Source organism: Chlorocebus sabaeus, chromosome 2 (genome assembly GCF_047675955.1).
Source record: "Chlorocebus sabaeus isolate Y175 chromosome 2, mChlSab1.0.hap1, whole genome shotgun sequence".
NCBI lineage: Eukaryota > Metazoa > Chordata > Mammalia > Primates > Cercopithecidae > Chlorocebus > Chlorocebus sabaeus.
Genome location: NC_132905.1, coordinates 37700360 through 37716286, shown reverse-complemented (window position 1 = coordinate 37716286; position 15927 = coordinate 37700360). Strand labels below are relative to the sequence as shown.

General features: G+C 50.5%; 1 protein-coding gene across 12 annotated transcripts in view; it reads left to right on the top strand.

Annotated features, from left to right (window-relative positions):
• The window catches only part of BCL2L1 (BCL2 like 1), a 59323-nt gene extending 48538 nt beyond the window's left edge, over window positions 1-10785 (top strand). For all 12 annotated transcript variants that reach the window (XM_037982909.2, XM_037982913.2, XM_037982910.2 and 9 more), the window contains exon 3: window positions 9165-10785. In XM_037982909.2, coding sequence (XP_037838837.1) covers window positions 9165-9302 — 138 coding nt within the window. In that variant the 3' untranslated portion in view covers window positions 9303-10785. The remainder of the gene's footprint in view (window positions 1-9164) is intronic.
• Window positions 10786-15927: the final 5142 nt, after the last annotated feature.

Genomic DNA, 15927 nt, shown 5'->3' with positions numbered 1-15927 from the left:
TCGGTATGCATTTATCAGCCTCTCCCTCAGGGAAACTGAGGCCAGGTGCAGAAGGTGACTCTGCAGGTGACCCACAGCCTGCCAATGCAAGGATGTGAGGAGGACAGAACAAGGTACAGTCCTGGTGTCTCTGGCACTTTCCCTGGCTGCTAGTAGAGTAGCCCCTTCCTCTTCTCCACCTACCTCTTTCCTGAAATAACCAAGCAGGAAGGAAGCAGTGGGCCTGGGCCCTCCAGAGTCACCCAAGAGGAAGGAAGGGTTCGTCTGGCACAGGCATGCTTGTTCCTCACTGAAGCCAGGACGGAAGGGTTTCACTTTCCCTCCTGGTCTTCGTCACATCCTTTTCCTGTGGCACCAGTTCCCCTCAGCTGGCGGGAGCCAGTGCTTATTCATTCAGCTGATGGCCTTGGGCTACTTTACCCTCCTTGACAGACCCAGGGCCATGGCGCTGGCCCAGAATATGGGGTTTGCTGCCAAACATACTGGGGCTTAAAAATGGCTTCCCCCGTTTTTGTTTTTGTTTTTTGAGACGGGGTCTCATTCTGTTGCCCTGGCTGGAGTGCAGTGGTGCGATCACAGCTTACTGCAGTTTCAACCTCCCAGCCTCAATTCTCCCACTTCAGTCTCCTGAGTAGCTGGGGCTATAGGTGCATGCCAACGCACTCAGCTAAATTTCTAAGATTTTTCTTATAGAGATGGAGTCTCACCATGTTGCCCAGGCTGGTCTTGAACTCCTGAGCTCAAGCAGTCTGCCCACCTTGACCTCTCAAAGATGCTGGGATTACAGGTGTGAGCCACCACACCTGGCTGCCACTTATCTACTTTAGCTAGGTCTCAGTATCTCTGAGCCTCGGGTTCCCTGGACTTAGAATGAAGGCCTTATTCAGCCACAGAAGTACATGGACCTGGCCCATGATCGTCCTTTAGAAACTGAGCAGAGTGCTGCATCAATGTTAGGAGTAAAGGCACTGGAACCAGATCGCTGGTGTAGATATCCCAGTTAGGTCATCAGCTCACTACATGGCCTTGAGCAATTCACAAATCATCTGGGCCGCATGTCCATCAGCTATATGGGTTAATGGTAGTACCCATTGACAGAGTGTAGAGACAACTAATGAACTAGTCTACAAAAAAACCAAGAAGAGTACCTTACAGGGTATGTGCTCAGGAAGTGTGCGCTGCTGCTGCAGTCACTAAGGAAGTCAGGTTTTCTGTGGGTAGAGATAGCAGGGTCTAAGATGGCAAGATTGGACGTCGGAATGAGTGTGAATGAAGTACTATCTTGGGTAGATTAAAAGAAAAAAAAAAGGATGGTGTGAGGCCAGAACTCAGACAGATCCCACTCTCGCCACTTCCTAGATAGGGATCTTGGGTAAACTCTGGAGCCTCCATTTTCACATCTGTAAAATGGGGCTATTGATAAGTGTTATGAGGATCAAATGAAAGCATTCATTTGTTCTTCTAAAATAGTTTCACGGCCGGGCGCGGTGGCTCAAGCCTGTAATCCCAGCACTTTGGGAGGCCGAGACGGGCGGATCACGAGGTCAGGAGATCAAGACCATCCTGGCTAACACGGTGAAACCCCGTCTCTACTAAAAATACAAAAAACTAGCCGGGCGAGGTGGCGGGCGCCTGTAGTCCCAGCTACTCGGGAGGCTGAGGCAGGAGAATGGCGTAAACCCGGGAGGCGGAGCTTGCAGTGAGCTGAGATCCGGCCACTGCACTCCAGCCCGGGATACAGAGCAAGACTCCGTCTCAAAAAAAAAAAAAAAAAAATAGTTTCACTTAAAATGGCATGTGCTGTGTTCCAAGTATAGCACCAGGTTCTAGAGATACAGGTGACAAAGCCACACACAGTGAAGCGGGGGAGACAGAACAAAAAATAATCTCTCAAGTGAATATGATGATTATACATGTAATTGGGAAATATGGCCTAGTGTGCATAGAGTGCTTCAGCTCAGTGCCCAGTACAGGTAAAACACTGAAATGTTTGGTAATGGTCAGCTGTCATAATAATAGTTTTTTGTTTGTTTATCTTTTGTTTTTTTGAAACAGAGTCTCACTCTGTTGCCCAGGCTGGAGTGCAGTGGCCCAAACACGATTCTCTGCAGCCCTGACCTCCCAGGCTCAAGAGATCCTCCTTAGCCTCCCCAGTAGCTGGGACCTATATAGATGCATACCACCACACCCAGCTAATTTTTTTTTTTTTTTTTTTTAATTTTTTTGTAGAGACAGGGTCCTCCTATGTTGCCCAGGCTGGTCTCAGACTCCTGGACTCAAGCAATCCTCCTGCCTCAGCTCCTAAAGTATTTTATTACTGTTAACAAGTAAGGGCTGGGTGCGGTGGCTCATGCCTTTAATCCTAGCACTTTGAGAGGCCAAGGCAGGTGGATCACCTGAGGTCAGGAGTTCCAGACCAGCCTGGCCAACATGGTGGAACCCCACATCTACTAAAAATACAAAAAATTAGCCAGGTGTGGTGGCGGGCACCTGTAATCCCAGGTAACTTGGGAGACTAAGGCAGAAGAATTGCTTGAACCTGGGAGGCAGAGGTTGCAGTAAGCTGAGATCATGCCACTGCACTCCAGCCTGGGCAACAGAACAAGAGACTGTCTCAAAAACAAAAACAAAAACAAGGACACCATGGGCCAGAGAGGTGAAGTAACCTGCTCAAAGTCACACTACTTGGAAGAAGTGGGAAGGGCAGGCACAGTTGCTCATGCCTATAATCCCAGTACTTTGGAAGACCAAGGTAGGAGGATTAGGCCAGGAGTTTGAAACCACCCTGAGCAATGTAGTGAGACTCCATCTCTCCAAAAATTTACAAGAGAAAAAAAAAAAAGAAGGAAACGTGGGCAGTGAAACCAGGATGGGAACTGAAAGATCAAAGATCAGATTCAAGTAGAGACTATACTTCAGCCTCTGGCTGGTCCCCTGGCACTTGGTCCCCTTTCCTCAGGGCATCATGCCAACCTTTTCACCTGACTTCTGCAGGGTCACAGGCACCTACAAGGTGACCTGCATCATTCAGTTGGCTGACTCTGGGCAGAGATCTAGCTGAAGTCAATCTGTGCCTGACTGAGTAGGTCCTGGGCCAGACTTGGTCCCTCTCTGCACTGAGCCCCCAGACTGTTGGGGGAAACCAGGCACACAGAGGCCATCAACCCAGGAACATCCCTCCCCTCCCTCCCACCTCAGGGCCTTTGCACTTACTACCTCTGCTAAAACATGCTTCTTTTTTTTTTTTTTTTTGAGACGGAGTTTTGCTCTTGTTGCCCAGACTGGAGTACAACAGTATGATCTCGACTCACTGCAACCTCCATCTCCTGGGTTCAAGCAATCCTCCTGACTCAGCCTCCCAAGTAGCTGGGATTACAGGTGCCCGCCACCATACCCAGCTAATTTTGTATTTTTAGTAGAGACAGGGTTTCGCCATGTTGGTCGGGCTGGTCTTGAACTCCTGACCTCAGGTGATATGCCCGCCTCGGCCTCCCAAAGTGCTGGGATTACAGGTGTGAGCCACTGTGCCCAGCTCCCCCGGATATTCTCTATCACCTCCCCAGGACTTAAGACCCTATCATCTCGAAAATTATCTTTTTTTTTTCTTGTTATCCTCTCTGCTTCCCAGTAAGACAAGATTTCTCAACTTTTTTTTTTTTTTGATCACCCACTCCTGCAAGGAGTCTTTTTCAGACTTTTTTGTCCTAATTGCTCTCCCATGAAATTTGAATACTATACTATATATACTATATATCTCTTTATGTGCTGTGGCCCTATGGAGAGCCACAAATCACTGTAATGTCTAAGAATGCTTCACTTCATGCCATTGGAGGTGATCTTACTACCATTGAGAATGGGCTAGAAAATAAGTTCCATGGAAGCCTTGCTCACGGCTGAGTCTCCAGTGCCAGCCTCAATGCATACCCCTGGTATAAACAGAAGTCCAGGAACCCTAGGAGCAGAAAGGAGACATTCATCCCAGGGGTTAGGGAGGGATGAGCAGGGAAGAGGGGATTCCAAAATGGAGTCCTATAGGCCTAGTAGGAGTTGGTTAACTGAGGAAGATATGGAATGACCAGTTAAAGGACAGTGTTGGCAAAGGCACCAGGGCCTGAAGCACTTAGGAGTATGTAGTGTGGGGCCACTCCAAGTGGGTGGCCAGGACTGTTGAAGCCTCTGAAGTATTGGAAGAAGGACCTTGAAAGTGGTACTAGCCTGGGCATCTCCTAGGAGCCAAGTCAGGAGACCCAGTTTTCTAGTGTAGGCTCTACTACAAACCAGCAGTGGAAACGTAGAATGGGCAGGTGGGTTGCCCTTGCTGACTTCGTGGGTCTACCTGGCTAGGAATCCATGACTGTCCTGTGGAGGTCATTTGCCATTGTCTGTCCCCAGTGGCCCTACAAACCCCCACAGGGAAGTCAGCTACAAAGAGAAACTTTCCCCACTTTCCTCTAACTCAAGCAGAGGATGCAGACAGGCCCTTGGGCCTGGGTCTCATAGAAACCTTTGTGACATCAGAAACCTCCCTGCAACCCACTCTTAAACATCATCCCCTGCCTACCATGCCAGCCTGGCTGAAACCAGTGGGAGCCACCCAAGGAGTAGTCGGGGCTTATCTCTGCTTTTCCAGACCAGGGCTGCTCTGCAATCCTGTTTATTTATCCAGAGCAGCCGCCCGCTGAGAAAATGGCTCTGTTTATTTCCAAGTGTGTTGTGTGAACCATGGGCTAAATATACCCACGCCACCGCCTCTCCAGCACCCGCCCTGGAACAGCACGCCCCATTTTGCTCGTGCTCTCTCTGCAAAAGCAATCCTTAGAATCCACACCCCTTGGAAATCCTACTCCCTTTCCCCAGGAAAAGAAACTGAAGTGGAGATGAAGGTTGTCATGACCAGGAACACATGAGTGGAAGCTGGGGCAGGTGAAATGAGAATGTTTGTGTGGCACTGAAATGAGAATGTTCCCTCCACCCAGGAATGACTGTTCCTGGACAGTGAATGCTTTGTGCCCTTGTGGGGACAGTGCCTGTTTACTCCAACCCAGCCCCAGAGCTGAAAATTTCCTGTGGCTGCCAGCCCTCTACTTCAGGAAAGTTCCCATCAAGGGAGCCAGGCCTCTCCCATTTTGGCTGCAACCCCAGTGTCCCTGGTTTCTTGAGAGACATTTGGCCTTTTGGGATAACCAGGGCCTTCTCCCATGCTCTTCATAGTCTGGAACTCTCCCTCATCACAGATAATCCTGTTTTGACTCCACCTGGGCGTACGTGGGAGCAACAAAATCAAACCTCCTGTAAGAATATTTTTCTCTGCCAAGACCCACAGAGACTGGCTAGGATGGAGTGGGAGACAGGGAAGCATAGCCACGGCCCTACTGCCCTCCTCTCCCCAGATCCTCCACCTCAACCCTGCTCCCACATTCCTTCTCCTGGAAATCCTTTCAGCACTACTGACAGGACACGTCCCTCCAGCCTCAGACTTCAGGGAAGTGTCCTGCCATAGCAGCACTCCCTTTGAAGCTAGTCTTGCAGTTCAATCCTGACTCTGCTGTCTGCTGAGTGTTCCCTGCTTTAAACCTCAGGCATCTTATTTGTGAAATGTGGCTCAAATCTACATCTCAGGATTCTGGTGAAGGTGAAGTGGGATACCAATGCCTGACATGTAGTAGACGTGCAATACATTTGTTAACTCATGTATTTACTGAGCACCAGTTACGTGCAAGACACTGTTCTGAGCACTGGGTGTATAGGAACAAAGACAGGACCTCTGCCCTTATCAAGATATATCTAGTATAGGCTGAGGGTAGTGGCTCACGCCTATAATCCCAGCAGTTTGGGGCTGAGGCGGGCAGATCACTTGAGGTCAGGAGTTTGAGACCAGCCTGGTTAACATGGTAAAACATGTATTTTAGTCTCTACTAAAAATACAAAAATTAGCTAGGCGTGGTGGTGGGCGCTACTCAGGAGGCTGAGGCGGGAGAATGGCTTCAACCCTGGAGGTCTAGGTTGCAGTGAGCCAAGATTGCACCACTGCACTCCAGCCTGGGCGACAGAGCAAGCCTTTGTCTTAAAAAGAAAAAGACACATCTAGTATGGAAGATACATCACAACAAAAACAAAGTACAGAATCTAGTCATGAAAAGTGCTGGGAGTGGGTGCAGCTTAAGCGGGTAAAAAAGTGGTGAGGTGGTGAGGCCAGGCATGGTGGCTCACACCTATAATCCCAGCACTTGGGAGGCAGAGGCAGAAGGATCCCTTGAGCCCAGGAGTTTGAGACCAGCCTAGGCAACAAAGTGAGACCCTGTCTCTACAAAAAATTTAGAAATTTAGCCAGGCATGGTGGTGTGTGCCTATAGTGGCAGCTATTCAGGAGGCTGAGGCAGGAGGATCGCTTGAGCCCAGGAGGTCAAGACTGCAGTGAGCCATGATTGCGCCGCTATAGTCTGGGTAACAGAGCGAGACCGTGTCACAAAAATTTAAAAATAAGAAAATGAAGCGCCGAGAAGAAAAGCTGGCACGGTGGTCATTCTGTGTAGTGTAGTTCCTGTAATCAGGAGGCTGAGGCAGGAAGATTGCTTGAGTCCAGGAGTTCAAAGTCAATCTGGATACATCTTTTAAAAACAAGAGGCCAGGCGCAGTGGCTCAAGCCTGTAATCCCAGCACTTTGGGAGGCCGAGGCGGGCGGATCGCTTGAGGTCAGGAGTTCAAGACCAGCCTGGCCAATATGGCAAAACCCTGTCTCTACTAAAAATACAAAAATTAGCTGGGCATGTTGGCACATGCCTGTAATCCCAGCTACTCAGGAGAATCGCTTGTACCCAGGAAGCGGAGGTTGCTATGAGCCCAGATTGTGCCATTGCACTCCAACCTGGGGGACAGAGAAAAACTGTGTCTAAAAAAAGAAAAAAAGAAACAACTAAGAAGAAAAATCAAGGAAGGTAAGGGGAGGATAGGCAGAGAGAGATGGGGGTGGTATACTGTTTTAGACAAGGCAGTCAGGGAAGGCCTCACCTAGGAGGTGACATTTGAGGGGAGTCATGGTTGTGAAATGATGGAGTGAGGCAGGCGCTGACCTGGGGTCAGGTGCTCCAGGCAAGTGGGAACAGCAGACTCCTGTGGCAGGAGACATTGGAGGAACAGCAAGGAGGCCAGTGAGACTGGAGTGAAGTGTGCAGGGGACAGGGGTGGGGAGGAGGCCAGAAAGTGTTAGAGCCAGATCCCACTAGACCTTGCTGACCAGGGTGAGGAGTGGGGACTTTGTTTCAGGTGTGATGGAAGCCCTGGGAAGGTTGAGAACTTGGAGTGACTGAATGGAGTGTGCTTGTGCGAGGGCTGAGATTCATGGGTCACTGCTCTCTACTGGCTTAATGTTGAGGATTCCTTCGGTCAAGTTAGCACCTCAGTGCACATGGCATTTTGCTAGGTACCAGGTATACAAAAATAATGATGCTGGCCTTCTAAGTGCAGGAGAAAGCTGCTGGAGGGCTTCAAGCATAGGTGTGCTATGATCTGACCTGTGTTTTTAGAAATCTTTGTGTGGAGCATAGACTGAGGGGGTTGTCAAGACTGGAAGTGGGCCCAGGCAGGGGTCACAAGTGAGCACATTGGTAGGTGAGACCTGAGGCCAACTGGAGATGGCATGCCCTGACGGAGCAGCCACTCGCCCGTTTGGGACCGGTTGGAAATGTAGGCCCAGTGTGGCAGAGGTCTTGGTAGAGAGGCAAGAATCAGCCAGTAACTCATTCATTTTACACACACACACACACACACACACACACGGAACTTACTTTTTTGTTGTTGTTATTGTTGAGACGGAGTCTCTGTCACCCAGGCTGGAGTGCAGTGGTATGATTTCTGCTCACTGCAACCTCCACCTCCCAGGTTCAAACAATTCTCGTGCCTCAGCCTCCTGAGTAACTGGGATTACAGGTGCATGCCACCACACCTGGCTAATTTTTGTATTTTTAGTAGAGACAGGGTTTCACCATGTTGGCCACACTGGTCTTAACTCCTGACCTCAGGCGATCCACCTGCCTCAGCCTCCCAAAGTGCTGGGATTATAGGCATGAGCCACCACACCCAGCCTGGAACTTCTTTCTTACATATTTCTAGGTGCCAGACACCAGTTTTGGATTCTGGCTCCACCACTGACACAGATGGGTGACCCTGATCTAGTCCTTGGGTCCTTGGCCCTTGGGCACAGCTTCTTGGCCTGTAAATGGGGAGAGACAGCTTGCATTGCAGAATTGTTGGGAAGATTAAAGGACAAATTGGGTACAACGCTTACTCATAAAAAAGTATGTTCTAAGTGTCCCTCTCCCTGCCCCACAGGCTGCTGCACCCTGGGCTGGGTAGTTTAGCCCACAGCTCCTCCTTCCCCCTATCATGTGCTTCCCTTCTGACTTAGATTCGGGGCAGAGGGCTGTTGATCACAACCTCCTGGGCGCAGAGTCACACCCCCTGCAGTGGAGGACAGGGACAAGGCTTCACAGACCCCATCATGGAGGCCTCTCAGTCCTGCGTCATTGTTACCCTCTCTTCTCTGCCGTGCTTTTCTCATCACCAACCTGCCCACCAGAGACTCCCTCCAGAGGGAGGAGCCTCTGGCTGAAGTCCCAGGACCCAGTCTACCCCTGAATTGGCCCCAAATCACCCTGGGGATTTAGCCCTGGGCTTCCTTGTCCCTCCCTCTGGTGCAGCAGTAGAAAGTCTGAGGCCTAGTGTGTCCACACTCCACACTACCCTCAGACTCAACTCCAGGCTCCTCGCGGCTTCCAGGCCACACATGGTCTGGCTCCTGCTCACCCCTGCACCATCATCTCCCCCATGCCCTCTTCTCCTGCACTCTGCTCCAGTCACTTGGCTTCCATCAGTTCCCTGACCCTGCCCATCTCGTTCCCAACTTGGATTCTGGAGAAAGTGCTGCTTACTGACCTCAGGGCACTTTCCTCCTCTCTACCTGTTTTCTGAGCAGTAACATGGTTTGGTTATCACCAACTGAGGGTCAAGAAAGAGGACCACCCTTAGCCGTTTACCTGGCCCAGAGTGGGCACGGATAGCTACAGTTTTTCATGTCACCAAGGCCATAGCATGCACAGGGCCCCTTTCCCCACCCACCTACATTACTCTGAGAATTCAAACTGCGCCTTCCTTCTCTCTCCCTGCAGGACACTTTTGTGGAACTCTATGGGAACAATGCAGCAGCCGAGAGCCGAAAGGGCCAGGAGCGCTTCAACCGCTGGTTCCTGACGGGCATGACTGTGGCCGGCGTGGTTCTGCTGGGCTCACTCTTCAGTCGGAAATGACCAGACACTGACTATCCACTCTACCCTCCCACCCTCTGCCCCACCACATCCTCCGTCCAGCCGCCATTGCCACCAGGAGAACCACTATATGCAGGCCATGCCCACCTACCCACCACAGGGTTGGGCCCAGATCTGGTCCCCTGCAGTTAGTTTTCTAGAATTTATCACACTTCTGTGAGACCCCCACACCTCAGTTCCCTTGGCCTCAGAATTCATAAAATTTCCACAAAATCTATCCCAAGGAGGCTGGCAGGTATGGAAGGGTTTGTGGCTGGGGGCAGGAGGGCCCTACCTGATTGGTGCAACCCTTACCCTTTAGCCTCCCTGAAAATGTTTTTCTGCCAGGGAGCTTGAAAGTTTTCAGAACCTCTTCCCCAGAAAGGAGACTAGATTGCCTTTGTTTTGATGTTTGTGGCCTCAGAATTGATCATTTACCGCCCCCCCCCACACTAACCTGGGTTCCCTTTCCTTCCATCCCTACCCCCTAAGAGCCATTTAGGGGCCACTTTTGACTAGGGATTCAGGCTGCTTGGGATAAAGATGCAAGGACCAGGACTCCCTCCTCACCTCTGGACTGGCCAGAGTCCTCACTCCCAGTCCACATGTCCTCCAGAAGCCTCTGGCTAGAGGCCAGCCCCACCCAGGAGGAAGGGGGCTATAGCTGCAGGAAGCACCCCATGCCAATTCTAGGGTGGCCCTTGCAGTTCAGCACCACCCTAGTCCCTTCCCCTCCCTGGCTCCCATGACCATGACTGAGGGACCAACTGGGCCCAAGACAGGGGCCCCAGAGCTGTTTATGGCCTCAGCTGCCTCACTTCCTACAAGAGCAGCCTGTGGCACCACAGGCTTGGGCTGCTCCTCATGGCGGGTTCAGGGGACTCAGTCCTGAGGTGAAAGGAAGCTATCAGGAACAGCTATGAGCCCCAGGCTCTTCCCTACCTCAGGCAGGAAGGGCAGGAAGGAGAGCCTGCTGCATGGGGTCGGGTAGGGCTGACTAGAAGGGCCAGTCCTGCCTGGCCAGGCACATCTGTGCCCCACGCCTGTCCAGCCTGGGGAGCCAGGCTACCAAGGTCAGAGTGGCCTGGCCAGGAGCTCTTCAGGCCTCCCTCTCTCTTCTCCACCCTTGGCCTGTCTCATCCCCAGGGGTCCCAGCCACCCCGGGCGCTCTGCTGTACATATTCGAGACTAGTTTTTATTCCTTGTGAAGATGATATACTATTTTTGTTAAGCGTGTCTGTATTTATGTGTGAGGAGCTGCTGGCTTGCAGTGCGCGTGCACGTGGAGAGCTGGTGCCCGGAGATTGGACGGCCTGATGCTCCCTCCCCTGCCCTGGTCCAGGGAAGCTGGCCGAGGGTCCTGGCTCCTGAGGGGCACCTGCCCCTCCCCCAACCCCCACCCCACACTTGTTCCAGCTCTTTGAAATAGTCTGTGTGAAGGTGAAAGTGCAGTTCAGTAATAAACTGTGTTTACTCAGTGAACAAAGCCTGGGCTCTTGTGTGCTCTGGGATGGGGAAAGGAGGGGCCACTGGAGAGCTGGGTACTGGTCCTGGCTCTGCCACCGCAGGGGAGGGCCCTGGACAAGTCCTTCCTTCCTTCTGGGCCTGAATGTATCCACCTGTACCGGGACAGGGTTTTATTGAGCACATGCTGTGTGCTGGGCACTGGGGCTGCGTGTGAATGGGACAGAGAGTCTCTGCCCTCAGGAGCTGACATTCTAGTGGGAGAGACAGCCACTTGGCAAGTGTTTACTGACCTCTGCTCTACACAGACATAGTCCTGGGCACTGGGGACTTCTTCAAACAAAATCTTTGCCTTTACGTAGCATTCATTCTAGTGGAGGAGACAGACACAAGCACGGCTCTGGCTGCTGTAGGGTGTCAGGGAAAGGTGTGATGCCTTTCCTCACCCAGCAGAAGATTCTATGACTGACATTCCTATAACAAAAGAAAAACAAAGTGGCAGTTCACACCCTGTAATCTCAATACTTTGCAGGTGGAGGATGGGTTGCTTAAGGTCAGGAGTTCAAGATCAGCCTGGGCAACAAAGTGAGACCCTGTCTCTACAAAAAAAATTTTAAATTAGCCAACCCAGCAAGGCCAGTCCAGATTCTTCTTGGCCTCTGTGTAGCATTCCTTCCTCCCCAGTACAGGAGACAAGACATAGGTCAGAGTATTATTTTTTAAGAGGGTCTCATCCTGTCACCCAGGCTGGAATGCAGTGGTGTGATAGATCACTGCAGCTTCAAATTCTGGGCTCAAACAATCCTCCTGCCTCAGTCTCCTGAGCAGCTGAAATTACATGTGGGTGCCACCAAGCCTGGCTAATGTTCAAATTTTTTTGTTGTTGAGATGGGGATCTTGTTATGTTGCCCAGGCTGGTCTCAAACACCTGGCCTCCAGTGATCCCCACGCCCAGCCAATAATTTGTGGCCAGCTTATACATAGTAGAGCAGAGGAAGGTTACAGTAGTATTTCTGTGTTTTGTGAGTTGCTTTGGGGAGAGGAGTTCTAGTTTCTATAACCCAACTTGGGGAAGAGGAATGAATGCTAGTTTCTGTTACTTGATTCAGGGGAGAAAGAGAAATGGGAGACAGCAAACCAGGAGAAGAGAGAGCTTGTTTCTGAGGCCTTCCAGCCTCCTTTAGTTCAAAGTATTCAGCATGCCAAAGTGCCATACTTGGGGGTATTGTTTTCTAAGCCCCAATAAGGGCAAAGGAGGAAAAGCAACAACCATGAGGAAGCTGTTTGGTCTTCTACTAAGACATGAAGGACTTAGTAGGGAAGGAGGTAAGAAGGGGTCAGACTTGAGATTTTTAAGATAGATCCCACAGGATTTCAGGTGGAGTAGAGATAGCTTCAGAGAGACTCAAGGATGACAGATTTTTAGAATAGCAGTGCCATTATAGATACAAAAATGAAGTGCACGTCTGAAGCCAGTGCAACCCTAGAGACTCATAGTAAGTTTGATCTGAGCTTGTCTGGGAGTCAGGAGTCAGGGAGGGCTCCCTGGAGGAAGTAACATAAGAGCCAGGGCCTGAAGAGTGCATCAAGGTTAACTTACAATTAAGTGGGGAGGCAGGAGAGTGGGCCTAGGGAAGAAGCAGTAAATGCACCAGATGAGCAGGCATTGTCTTCAGGCTGAAGAAAAGTTGGTGTGTCCAGAGCTAAGAGAGAGGGCGCTCATGGGTTTAAGATGATGACAGAGGGTGGAGTGAGGGGACTGAACTTTATCCTAATGGCAGTGAGAGCCAGAGAAAGGTGGTAAGTTGGGGAGTGATACGGCCCGAGAGCCCCCAAAACGCTGGCTGATGGATGGAGAAGGTTCCGGAGCGAGGAGCAGAGTGGAAACACGGAGATCAGTGAGGAAGCCATGGTTTCATGAATGCTCCGGTTTTGAGGATGGACAGCCAGATTTGTGTCCCAGGTCATCATTCCTTGAGCCGTGGCTTCCAGCGAGTTACGTACTCTCTCTGTGACCCAGCTTTCCCCTCTACAAAATGGGTGTGATGGGCAATTGAATGCGATAACCCAGAAGCGGTGGAGGAGGACTGGATGTTGAGGGTGACCGCAGGGATGGACTCGGCATCCCCCCGGGCTCTCCAGGAGAAGAGAGGAGGTGCTGCACTCTCGGAGTCCCGCGTGACCGCCGTTGGCGGTCCAGGAGGGATCTGGGAAAAGCGGTCAGGAGCTCCAGCCGGAGGGCGGCCCTGGAGGTGGGACCTGCCCTGGGCGCCCCGCCCCACCGCGCCCCGCCCCGCCCCACCGCGCCCCGCCCCGCCCGCTTTTCGGAATGGGCTTGACTGCCCCCTGGTGGCCACAGGATGCGACCTGAGAGCCAGCCCCAGCCCAAACTGCTCCGGGTCAGTGTGCACGACCTCTCTGGCTGGGCCACATTTCCCCAGTGCCTTCCACCCTCTACCCTACTCACGAGAAAGACAGCTACACTTCCAACCCTTAGGTGTGGATTCAGAGCTTGTATGGGCTCTCTGGGGCTCAGAATCGCCATCTTGTTTGGTTCAAGACCAAAGCCTCCAGCTCCCACTCGCCCCTCCCCCACGATGTGTCCCCAGCTCCTGCTCCTAGCCATAGCCGTTGAAGTCCCTTCTTCAGATTCTCCATGTGCTTCCAGAAATGTCTTCACTAGCTTGCTTTTTTTTTTTTTTTTTTTTTTTTTTTGAGAGTGGGTCCCCACTCTGTTGCCCAGGCTGGAGTGCAGTAGTGTGATCATAGCTCACTGCAGCCTCGACTTCCTGGGCTCAGGTGATCCTCCCACCTCAGCCTCCCAAGTAGCCACGACTACAGGAGCACGCCACCACACCTGGCTAATTTTTTTGGATTTTATGTAGAGACAGGGTTTTGCCATGTTGCCCAGGCTGGTCTCGAACTCCTGGTCTCAAGCCATCACTTGGCCCCAGCTTCCCAAAGTGTTGGCATTACAGGCGTGAGCCTCTGCGCCCAGCCCAGAAACATCTTTTCACATATTGGCACAGATATAAATATATTTTGATCCTCCACTAATTTTTTACACAAATGGTAACATACTAAACACACTTTCCCTTGCTTTTTCCATCTGCATACTGTATCGTGTAGAGGTTTCTCTTTTTTTGTCTTTTTCTTTTTTTTCCTTTGAGACGGAGTCTCGTTCTGTCTCCCAAGCAGAAAGTGCAGTGGCATGATCTCGGCTCACTACAACCTCCACCTTCCAGGTTCGAGAATTGCAATCTCCGCCATCCGGGTACAAGCAATTCTCCTGTCTCAGCCTCCCAAGTAACTGGGAATACAGGCGCACACCACCACGCCCAGCTAATTTTTGTGATTGTAGTAGAGACGGGGTTTCACCATATTGGTCAGGCTAGTCTCGAACTCCTGACCTCAGGTGATCCGCCCACCTCGGCCTCCCAAAGTGCTGGGATTACAGGCTTGAGCCACCTAGCCCAGCCCTGTAGACGTTTCCATATTCAGACGTGAATCCCCATGTACTCACCAGGCAGTTTCAACAATTACCAACTGATGTCATCTTTATTCTTTTTTTCTAGCTGTGTGGTATTCCACAAGGTTTTAACCAGACCTCTCCGTGATTCCCAACTTTATATATTGCCATGGAACATGCTTGGAATTGCACAGACGGAAAGCTGGAGGGGATTTGGGACTCTCTATGTGGTTCCTGGGGAAAAACTCATTCAATTTCCATATATTACATATTTATGATGAAAGAAATGAAATACAATATATTTCATAGAGAAAATATGAAGTATTAACTTTAATTAAAACATCTAAATACATGAGATATTTTAAAATTTTTTCTTTAAAAACTTGACTTTGGTCCTGTAAATGCAACTTTTTATATGAGGTTTTATTATTGAAATGGCTCGGCCGGGAACAGCGGCTCACGCCTGTAATCCCAGCACTTTGGGAGGCTGAGGTGTGCGGATCATGAGATCAGGAGTTTGAGACCAGCCTGGCCAGCATGGTGAAACCCCGTCTCTACTAAAAAAGAAAAATACAAAAAATTAGCTGGGAATAGTGTGCCTGTAATCCTAGCTACTCTGGAGGCTGAGGCGGGAGAATAGCTTGAACCCAGGAGGCGGAGGTTGCAGTGAGCCGAGATGCACCACTGCACTCCAGCCTGGGTGACAGAGCGCAACTCCGTCAAAAAAAGGGAGGGAGGGAGGGAGGGAGGGAGGGAGGGAGGGAGGGAGGGAGGAAGGAAGGAAGGAAGGAAGGAAGGAAGGAAGGAAGGAAGGAAGGAAGGAAGGAAGGAAGGAAGGACTCACACAGGGCTCAGTATGGTGGCTCATAAGGAAGGAAAGAAGGAAGGGCTTGGGATGCCGAGGTGGGAGGATCGCTTCGGCCCAGGAGTTGGAGACCAAACTGGGCAACATGGTGAGATCACTTGAACCCGGGTGAAACCCTGTCTCTACTAAAAATACAAAAATTAGCTGTGCGTGGTGGCCCACATCTATAGTCCCAGCTACTCAAGAGGCTGAGGCAGGAGAAATGCTTGAAACCGGGAAGCAGAGGTTGCAGTGAGCTGAGATTGTACCACTGCACTCCAGCCTAGGTCACAGAGCAAGACTCTGCCTCAAAAAAAAGAAAAAGACTTCGTAATCTCAAGTAGGAAATAAAAGAAAAATGTAAACCATTCCAAAGCTTACTATTTAAATTATATTTAAACATTCTAATAGCTCTTCCTTTCTTTAATTGACAAATTAATGTTAATATTTCTTGTATTCAGTTGGATTTGAAATCAATCCAAATGTACGTTTTCGTTTTGAATATTTTAAAATAATGACTTCAAAACACAGGAAAAGATACAAATCTTTCAAACTCTTCTTTCTTTCTTTACCATTATAACTGTTATTAAAACTGGGCAGGCCCAGGCGAGGTGGCTCATGCCTGTAATCCCAGCACTTTGGGAAGCTGAGATGGGCAGATCACAAGGTCAGGAGATCGAGACCATCCTGGCTAACACGGTGAAACCCCGTCTCTACTAAAAATACAAGAAAAAAATTAGCCGGGCCTGGTGGCAGGTGCCTGTAGTCCCAGCTACTCAGGAGGCTGAGGCAGAAGAATGGCGTGAACCCAGGAGATGGAGCTTGCAGTGACTGAGATCATGCCACTGCAC